The 10,855-nt window shown below is 34.2% G+C and overlaps 1 protein-coding gene across 2 annotated transcripts in view; it reads left to right on the forward strand.

Annotated features, from left to right (window-relative positions):
- Remo (Remoulade) overlaps nt 1–10,855 on the forward strand; it is a 68,019-nt gene extending 57,164 nt beyond the window's left edge. The window contains exons 7-17 of one of the 2 annotated variants that reach the window (XM_067276815.1): nt 30–227; nt 1,524–1,679; nt 1,754–1,848; nt 4,673–4,931; nt 5,003–5,174; nt 5,254–5,358; nt 5,425–5,528; nt 8,070–8,206; nt 8,281–8,466; nt 8,569–8,751; nt 8,843–10,855. In XM_067276815.1, coding sequence (XP_067132916.1) covers nt 30–227; nt 1,524–1,679; nt 1,754–1,848; nt 4,673–4,931; nt 5,003–5,174; nt 5,254–5,358; nt 5,425–5,528; nt 8,070–8,206; nt 8,281–8,466; nt 8,569–8,751; nt 8,843–10,430 — 3,183 coding nt within the window. In that variant the 3' untranslated portion in view covers nt 10,431–10,855. The remainder of the gene's footprint in view (nt 1–29; nt 228–1,523; nt 1,680–1,753; nt 1,849–4,672; nt 4,932–5,002; nt 5,175–5,253; nt 5,359–5,424; nt 5,529–8,069; nt 8,207–8,280; nt 8,467–8,568; nt 8,752–8,842) is intronic. The other variant, XM_067276814.1, reaches the window with a different exon arrangement.

Raw genomic sequence — 10,855 nt, forward strand, 5'->3', positions numbered from 1 at the left:
ATTTTAACATAAATAATTTACAATTACAGGGACAGTATTTATGGCCAGAAACATTAGCTAGTATAACAGTGGAGTTACAGTGCGAAGGTATTCCCGCCGGAGCTCTCGGTTACGTACCGGCTTTCGCATATCACACGTGTAATAACGAAGGCAAGTGGGAAAATTTAGACACTTCGGCCTGTCCGTACGTTTCCGAAGTGACTAAAGTATTTGAACAGTTTTCAAAGGTATTTATATATTTAAGTTTTAAATCTGAAAAAATATTCCAGTGCCTTTTTGATTTCAAATTTTAAAGGCGAATATTAACGAGCACTTTTCAATGATTATAAAAAAAAATATGCACATTATGCATAGTTATTGTAGGAGTATTTCGTGTTATTTTTATACATTTTATTACATATAGAGAAAAATTTAAATTCACAATATGTTTATATTTAAGACAGTATCACATTTACCAAATAAAGTACTTCAAAACGATTTTAACACTAATATGGAAGTAGCGGGTTGCTCCCCACATAGTTCACGTGAAAGAATTTGTGATTTGATTATAGAGTTCTCAAAAATGTATGGCTATGCTAACTGCACCTCCCCATATAAGTATTAACATTTTTATAAAACATCCTGTACTCTATTTGAAACATTCATTCACTCACAATTCATTGTGAGAAGAAAAAAGAGAATAAAAAAACATCTTTTCAGTACAGTTTCTAATTGAATGGCTAATAAAGAATGATCAGATGGATTCACGACATACTATAATTTTCTAAAGGCTAGAAATTCCATGCTTTCAGATTATACTCTGTTAGGTCCTCTGTATCGTACATATGGGGTCAATACAATATCTATTAATCCAAGTTGGTGGGGATAGAGTGAAGATTGTCAGAGAAATACCTCACTAAATCAGACAATGTAAATATATAGTACAAAAAGTTATTACAGTCAGCTCTATACAGAAGATATTTCCTGTAATAATAAATTCAGCAGTAAGAGCTCAGAAACTTTCAGGACCATAATGTACAGTCTTCGGTAACTTACAGGCCACAGTAATAAAATGCATATTACTGCAGCCTTCTGTATATCGAAAGCACTTGTTAATTATAAGTTTTCTATTCTCAAGAAATTTTAAACTAGTGTACAATGCACAATCAATTTTTCAAAATAATTCATTGGGGTTAGCGAGGTTTACTGTACTTGTTACATTCTATTCGTGACTTTAAAATGCAAAACTGGGGAATATTCATAAATTATTTATTTATCCACACAGAGAGAAATCATGTGGGCGAAATCAGTTCTGCAATAGCCATTTTGCCATTTCAGATTTTATTTCTTCTAAAAATACTGTATATACTAAAACTTACTAGTGAAATGGCAGTTATTGCTGCTCATTTCATATTTAAAAAGTCATCCCTATGTAAAACATCATATAAAATAGCAATTTGATTCGCTTTTAGAAATAAAAGCATAAAATAATATTTCGAAATGTCAAACTTACTAACATATTTATCTTTTTTTTTTCCATTCAGACTAATTTATCATTGAGCAAAACCAACGTATTAGACAGTGCTCGAGGACTGAGAAATTACACCGGAGACGGAAGCATGCTTAAGGATAAAATGGACGTCGTTTTTATCGCCCGCACGATCGAAAATTATATGGAGTTTGCCGGACATCATAAAGAAGTATACAGGATTAAAACTTTACCACAAATTTAATCAAAACTGTAATTTAAATTACTTTTTCTTTTCTTATTTAGATAGGGGAAATACTGATTGATGTTATTAATATCATCATGGGTGTCGATAAGAAACTGCTACACGCTGCACAAACGGAAGATAATTCCTGTTCACGGTTTGTTCTTTATAATTGTTATTACAAAGCTTGATTAAATAATGTTCTGATAAACATCAAATCTAAATTTACAGGACTTATATGATTCTAATTATTTCATTTCAGTCACATTTATTTTTAATAATACTTGCCCATTAGAAATGCTTTGTGTGTGTGTGTGTTCTTGTTGAATGTATAAAAGTCTTGCCATTGATTTTGGATAAATTACTATTAATTTGCAATACCTGTTATTCTGAGAGGGTTGAAGGGGCACACTCCCAGTAAGGTCTTTCAATCTTAAGGCCTGAATTCACCTCTCTTGCTTGACTCCCAAGACACATCCAACAAATATAATTGTGATCTCTCAATTCAAAGAAGTAATGGCTCAAAATTGATACTTTCTTGGATGCTGTGGTCTCAGAAATCTCATCTCTGCTGCTTGGATTTTGAATTGCACTCTTTCGGACATTACCGGACATTTACGTTTGTCGGAGAGAATTGGGATATGGACCGAGCAGAATACACTGCTAAGAAGAAAGACAAAGCTGTCATTCTTGAGCACTAATGGCTGATTTAGTTACATGGCAGTTCCTCAATTTGGGTGTTTTTTTCTACATTTTGTCTAGATTAATGAATGCAATTTACAAATATTTAAATTTCACTTAGCTAGTGTATACATTTAATAATACTTCTTGAGAGTGACTTCAGTCTTTGGCATATTTATTTTCATCTCATCATTATTGTAAACAGCTGTAATGCTGAGATGGATGAAAAGGTTTCATTTGTATTTAATTAATTACCCAGTAATTTGTGAAGAACATTGTTACAAAACAGCTGTAAACCTATCAAATGCATTCTGTAGATTGTAGAATATGTTGATTCTACTCCGTCACTCACATAGCAGTCTCCAAATTAGTTCATATTTCTTCTCAAAATCTATGAAGCAAGCATAAATCTTTTTTGCATACTCACTGCATTTCTCCAGGATTTGGGCCACTTTTGTTCTGTAAAATCAAAAAGTCACTGCTCATCCTCGAAATGACACCTCAATTATATCTCAGCATCCTCTTTCTAATCACTTAGCGTAGATGCACTGATAGAGTATTCACTCCTCTCTCCTTTCTTATAGAGATTACTACCCCACTGTACCATTGCTATGGTGTCTTTCCAGAATTGAATGCTACCTAAAAAAGCAAATAAGTCTTAAATATTTAACCAGGATCAGAATCTTAGATCAGATTTCATCATCTGCTGCTTTGCTTTATTTAAGTAACTTGATAACATTTCTGATTTCTGCAATGGTGAGACCATCCTCCATCCCAAAATACACTTTGCCCAAGTCAGTCACTTTGGCATCCACTGGAAAGATTTATGTCCTCGCAAGGATCTTCCTAGTCTCTCTCTTTTACTAAGCAAGCAAGCAGTATTTTTTTTCCTGTGAAGCCGTGTTCTTTTGTCCTCAATCAGTGCCACATCTAAATGCTTATGTTCACAGCAAAAGATTGTTGATGATGTAACTGTTGTCACGAACAATTACCACTGTTTTGGCATCAGCTTGTAAAGTACCATTTATTTTGCCCGAAGTTAAACCTAACAAATGGCACATTATGTAACTGGCTCCCAAACAGAGATGAATTTGGTTTTGAATTGTCCTATTGTTGATTTTCTAACTGATCTCTGATGTCAACTTACTGGGTGGACATCTAGTAATTTATAATGTGTGGATGGATTCTGAGTTGCTGCCTTCTACTTAACCTTAAAATCTTAACTAGGCACTTTTGCAAACATTAGCCAATACCTCAAAGTAAAAATGCATAATGACAGACTAAGTTTTGGTCTTTCATGCATACTGTTAGCAATGGGGTAGAGTGGCACATACTATGATGTCACATTTGGAACATATACAGCAACGGTGAAGCTACCAAGTGCAAGCAAGGTGATTCTTGTGAACAGATTGAACTCGTTTGGCCTAGTGTGACAGTTAGGCTATTTGGATTCTAAGGGCTTTGTAAGTGCTTTGATTCCGAGTTATTTTTGTCCAGATTTAATTTTAAATTAGATTTAAGTTTCCCAATTAAGTCTCTGAAAAAACCAACAAAAAATAACTCAAAGCACTTAACAAAACTCTTATAATCTAAACCACCTAACCATTACACCAGCTCTGGGGAACCCGGGATCGAATCCGAACGGGTCGAATAATCCCCAGGAATTTTTCGAGGGGTGGTCCGTTCGGATATGTCGGGCCCCGTCCCTCACCACCCAGTCGCCCCATTGTGGGCCTGGCCGAACCCATAATGGGCCTACTAAAAGAGGCCCTCTTAGTGCCCACAGGGCGGAAAGAGTTAAAAAAAAAAAAAAACCATTACACCAGCAATGCCAAAATAATCCACTCTCTTCACTCGCTAGACATTGTACTCTAAGGTATCATCGCGCACTCGGTAGCTTCGCCATTGCTTTATACATCCTGAATGTGATGTTGCATTAGCACTTGCTACTCTATGCAATTTACATACATACTTGTTAACCATTAGTTTTAATTGTTCACAATCTGTTTCCAACAAGAGCCAGTTCAATTTTTTCATAAATTTCTTTGTCGATTTCTAGAATCAGTGATAATGTGATTAAGTGACTACTCTTTAACTTTCTTTGGAGACTGCTTAATCCAAGATCCCATTTTAGGTTGTGACAATCCTGTAAATAACTTTTGTCTTTTTAACAAAAGGAAACATTTCCGAACTAAATATTATTATTATTATTATTATTGCCACCGAGTTTTACTTGTATAATTTAAGAGTATTAATTCAATTATACAATAACACAAATTTATGTTCATGTTTTCTTAAAGGCTCGTTCGTTCGTTGGAATCATTATCAGACATTCTAATAGAAAGTGCATTGAACAGAAATAAAAATCATCTGGCAGTCGAAGAATTCTTCGCCAAATCCGAAGGTTTCCACGGAATGACTTGTACTTCTTACAAACAAAATTATAATGTGAAAAATTTACCTTTAAAAAGTTGGCTCGAGAACTTTCACACCGATAAAATCTTACATTGTAATAATTTAAACTTTACGAGTCTTCCGACCACAATTAGCAAGGAAAAGGTACATAAAATACATTTAATTAAAATGTTGTAAATTGTAAATATTTACATATGCTTAATTTTTTTAAATAGAAAATAGAAGCATTTATCCAGCTACCCTCTTCCCTCTTTCAAGAAATTCCCACCAAAGGACCAAAACACAAATTACACTTTATTATATATCATAACAGCGTGTTATTTCCTCGGCCGGCGAGCATTAAGGAATGGCGAGAAGTGACGTCGTCCGTGATATCGTGTAAAGTAGGTAAGAGAAAGTAACGCCACGATTCGGAATACATTTAACAAACCGTGCAGCGCGTTCATCCGTAAAATTCTTTTTCTAGCTCTCGTGCCCGCACGCAACTTAACCGAACCCGTGGTCGTAATGTTGCAAGTTCCCGCTTATACTTCCGACGTGGAGCCGGTGTGGTGGGACGTAAATGCTGCAGGTATATATTATAAAGCAATGACTATACCAAATAAAAGTACAAATGTTAAAAAATATATTTTAACAGATGGACAAGGTGATTGGTCAAGTAATGGATGTAAAATATTACAAGTTCAGAATAATCTAATAACATTCTCCTGTGACAAATTAGCAACATTTGGTGTACTACAGGTTAGTTAGAAACTTAAACATGTTTATTTTAAGATACATTAATATAATGGAACTCACTTCTTAGTGGTCTATACGATATCCGGTATTTTTTACGTTATAAGTCGCATACTCTAGTATCAAACCTGTAATTGTATGATATTTTTTTGAAAAAGTTAATTAAACAAAGATTATTAATTTAATTATAGTAATTGGTAGGAATTATTAATTTATATATGTAATTTGCTTTGAAAATAATAATAGTCATATTTTATTGAGGGCAATAGGTAAGAACAGAATATAAATCAAATTATTATTTGTACCAATAGTCAAAATATGACAAAAGTAGGCTATTTTGGCCTTTGCCCTAAAAACTCTTCAATACAGTTTGTAAAATATCCTAAATTTCTTGTAACACAATTCTTATTGAATGCCAGAAAATCAATGGGCAAAAATGTTTAACTCCTGAGCAAATCTTCATTGCTTGGAATAATTAGAAATAGTATCTCCACAGCTATCAAAGAATGAACTTAGAGCTGGTTTAAGCCAAACAAAAGAATATGAAACTCCTAGCGTGGCAAATAGATCAGCACATTGCTGTAAATACTCACAAGAGAAAAATTCTATTGCATGTAGCCAGCTCACCGAGATGCAAACGGCACTCCCAAAATAGTGCTGAAATAACCTAACAAGAGTTAATTGCTTTTAAAGCATCCCAACTATCAGAGATCTTAACGTAGTAACAATGTAGACATACCAAGTATCTGATGTTTCGAATGATCAAAACATCAAATTCTGTTATTCTGCTTTTGCTCTAAAGAAGAAAAGCATTGTCACGAGTGACCATCGGGAAAATGCAGTCACAGCCCCCGAATTGAAGAAACCAACTCCTTTCGGTCGAAAAATGCTTTGGAGATTATAGGACACCTCGACGACGCCATAGAATATCATTTATCATCTTTTTTTAAGAAAATGTAGAGGAAGCAAGATAATTCAAAAACACCAAGTATCAGCTAATAACTCTGCTTGAAACACAATAGGGAACTTTTCAGTGAGACAAAGAAGTTCCTGTCTGACCATCTCACATCACTGTCAGTTTTCGATCCATCTGTAAACCAGTGTATAGTAAACCCCTGCTAACTCAAACTAATAGGGACCGAAAGCAATCCGAAAGTCCAAGTTAGTGGAGTGCTTTCTCCAATGTGAAAAAGGAGAATGTAGATATATACATTTATTATTAATTAGAGCCAAACAATTGCTACTACTAATAATTAAAGTCTGTCTCTACTACCAAATTACTTAATACTGTAATTTAAGCACCATTTATTATAATTATCAAATTTAATAAGAGATGGATACATTAATTGTTGAACGGAACATTAATGTTGAAGAGTTAGGTATTAAGCACCAAGTTATTTAAATACAGTAAGACCCCACTTAATGCTGATTCAATGTAATGCAGTATTTCGTTGATTCGTATATAACACGATTATTCCCAAACACGAACCAATCGGCAAAAGGTGGCAATTCGTCGTAGCACCGTACTTCCCTTAAATCTATGTTTGTTTTGTGCAATTTTAGAAAAAAATATAACAACACGGATGCCATAAGAAATATCGACTTTGCTTGGCAAGAATTAACTGAGAAATGCACGAACAGAGTGTGGAAGAAGTTATGGCTGAAGGTATCCAAGAATTCTCATCAAGAAGAGCCTATCGCTGATAGTTAGGATGACAAAATTGTCAACTTAATCGATACAGGAGATGTAGACGAGCAGGTTATTGGGGAAAGTCTTACCAACGACGACCTTCAAGAACTGGCAGAACAAGAAATGTATGTAGAACTGAAAAATAGTGATTCTGAAAAAGAACCCAAAAAATTTCTCTACAGTTTTCCTTAGTAAAAGTTTGGTAACGATACCGAAATCATTGATCAAATTGTACCGAATGATCCATATTTTGATAGGATGCCAAAGCAAAACCAGGTGTTTTGGATGCGACCTTCTGATACTGACATTTGCTTAAGGAAAAAAAACGCAACCAATGAAACTACACAACTTCATCGCAAAAAACAAGAATTTCAGAAGAGCCGGGACCTTCGTCACAAAAAATTAAACATATGCACACAGAAATTAGTTATGTGTTATTTAACATATATAATTATATAAAATCCCCGCGTTAAGCAGGGTCTTACTGTATGGTTGGAAAAAGAGTCATAAAAAAAACTGCATTTTATGACTGTTTTTCCATCCTAGATTTAATTATTGTGATAGTTTTGGAATACTCATACAGTATGAGTATAGTAAAACTTCATACAGACACGCATGCTTGATGTGGTGTTACATTTGGTCTTTGTTCTTTAATATTTTCAAGAATACAACTTTTATTAATCATTAAATTTCTGAAATAATTTCACAATTTTAGCAAAAGCTATTGCTTTGTTGTGGCCAAACTTAGATGTTCAAAAAACTGAACATCTAACAGAGATACACATCATTTGTTCATAATTTAAGTAATATATTTTTGATATTTTTCAGCTAACAAACATTTGATATACTTATTACAGGACGTCGAAGCATTGTTAGCAGAACTGAATCTTCAGCGAGCGCAGTTTAGACCGTCGCATCCCGCCATTTATTTTGGATCTCTCGTATGTATTGGCGGACTCGGTGCGACAATCCTTATATACTGTTGCAGTCATAAGTGCGTATTTTGATTTTTTTAAAATCTAATAAGTTTATTGCCTCCATATGTAACTATGTAATATTTTATAATAGAGAGATAAAAATGCCAAAGAAGAATAAGCACTCTCTTGTAAATACCTGGATTTCTATGACAGTATTATGTTTAACCTTTACTTTTGGTGTCCATCAGACGGATTACACCAAAATTTGTGAAGCCGTAGGATTAATTTTACATTATTTGACATTTTGTACTTTACTTTGGATGATAATTACTGTCAGGTAATTTGTTTTTTTTTTTTTTTTTAATTTTCCAATTCTAAACTTTGATTTACAATCTTTACTTTCATTATGCATATCAATATGTATTATGTTGTATCTCAGTAACTTATACAAGAAATTAACCAAGACGGATCCTCCAGAACTACTTCCGGATGAAGAAATTCCAGAACAATTGCTTCCTCCTAAACCTATGCTAAGGTTTTATTTAGTTGGTTGGGGGATATCGACGATAGTTTGTGGGATTTCGGCAGCGGTACTGTTAGAAAATTATGGAGGTCCAAACTAGTGAGTGAAATCTTTACTGATTATATATATATATACATATATACATAAATAAATTCAAGTTAAAGTTAACAAGTTATATTTACTTTTGCAGTTGTTTCTTGTCCTTTAACCCGAGTTTGGCAGCCTTTTACGGTCCGGCAGCGGTACTAGTCTTCTTCCTCGTCATTTTCTTTTTGCTAATATATTGTGTCTTGTGTGAAAATAATAAGATAACAATGACTGGAATACCCGTTTGTGATAACATACCAATTGCAGATAATGTGGTTATGGAATTAACTCAGACTAACCACGAAGAAGGATCTCTTCACAGTTGTGGAGATAATAACTCTGAAAATATGGAAGATGTGGAGTATTCTTGCCATATGCAACTTCGAGCGCATGTGATATTATTACTTTTATTTATATTTGCTTGGGCATCGGGAGCAATGGCCACCGGAAGACCGTTTATTAATCATCTTCCTGCGGATAATCTCATATTTAGTTTGCTTTACTGTTTCTTTAGCACCCTTATAGGTTCGTTTGTTTTCTCTTTTTTTTGTTATTCTAGACAAGATGTGCGTCAATATATTAAAAACTGGAAATATAGAAAGATACAACTGAAAGTTAAACAGGAAATGACTAGGGAAACTCAACCGACGGAAATATTAAGTTCAAACAATCCCTCGTCACAGGAAGGGCACATAAATGCTTCACTGTCACACCAGGGATCGGATAAATTGACAAACTGTAATATTCTCTCGTCGCATCCCAGCTCCACGGAACATTCTTTTAATGGTGCAGAAATGTTTTACGATCCGAGGCAAAGTGTAGTCGCTAGGAAATTTTTTGAAAAAAATCGCCGCCAGCAACAATTAAAGCTACTTCAGAAGAACAATTTGCAAAAAGAAGCGGCAGACATCTGTGATGAAAATAATTTAGACGATAACGAACAGAAAATCAAACTGGAACCCACTACCGCTAACAGTATTCAGAATCCACATAATATCAATTTATCTAGTCATAATCAAAGGAATAATTGTTCCTCCATTCAAACCAAAGACGATTTAGAAAACAATTCGTGTGGTAGCAGCGAAAACAATCGATGCCAGACGATTCCTCTTCGAAAAAATTCTCATTTGAAATTCAACAAGCAAAACACTTTCACAAAGTTATGCGAAAATAATGCAAAATCGCATATTAAAGATAACAACTCGACCAGTAACGGTTCCCTAAACAATCACCTGCATCTTTCTCTACCACCTTGGATGATCGTCTCACAAAATTGTAAGAACCATAAAGATTCTTGTGCGGAATGTTCGGACTGTAGTCAAATTCCTTCTTCCATTATTTCGAATACTTGTTTTTCCGATCTGACGGGCTGTAACCTAAATCACGTCGGTAACAACAAACACAGGCCCAGGTCACGTAATCGTGCAAATCACTGGAAGAAAAACAGGAGGCAACACAGTTGGGATGGTAGATCCAAGTGCGAAAACAAACGTACTCACCACAGTAACCACTCCGTGCATTCTAACAAAGCATATCAGTATTCGTCGAACAAGAAACATTACGATCAGCATAACGAAGATTGTTACTTTCCGAGATCGTACAGCGCTTACGAACAACCGTGCAAGGCTCCTACGGAATCGGTATCGGGAGGCGATTCGGAACTTTCGCACCAACAAGAAATCTCAATGTGAAGCAATTTCTTTGTTACAAACCAATCTTTCTTTGTATCATAATCGAAAGAATGTGTTTAGAGAGTTTTATTATTGTAAATACGAAAATTATTATTATTATTATTAATAATTAATTATTGGCAATCAAAAAGAAACTCAGGATGGAACAACGTTTTGCCAATTTGGCATAAAATCAATTTTATAAAAGTTTGTCTAACCAAAGATTTCATTCTAGCAAATGTACAAAACTTGGATTATTATTATTTTTTTGTTAGGTTACTTGTATTTTATGTGCGTGTTTATTAGACGAGCGATTGAACACATGTATGTATATATATATATATATGTACGAATGAGAGTGACATATGGACATGCTTTTAAAAATTATATATATAGAGACTACTATGCAGGAAAATAAAAATTTTACATGGATTTAAATAAAATTT

Source organism: Centruroides vittatus, unplaced genomic scaffold (genome assembly GCF_030686945.1).
Source record: "Centruroides vittatus isolate TY-2023 unplaced genomic scaffold, ASM3068694v2 contig_717, whole genome shotgun sequence".
NCBI lineage: Eukaryota > Metazoa > Arthropoda > Arachnida > Scorpiones > Buthidae > Centruroides > Centruroides vittatus.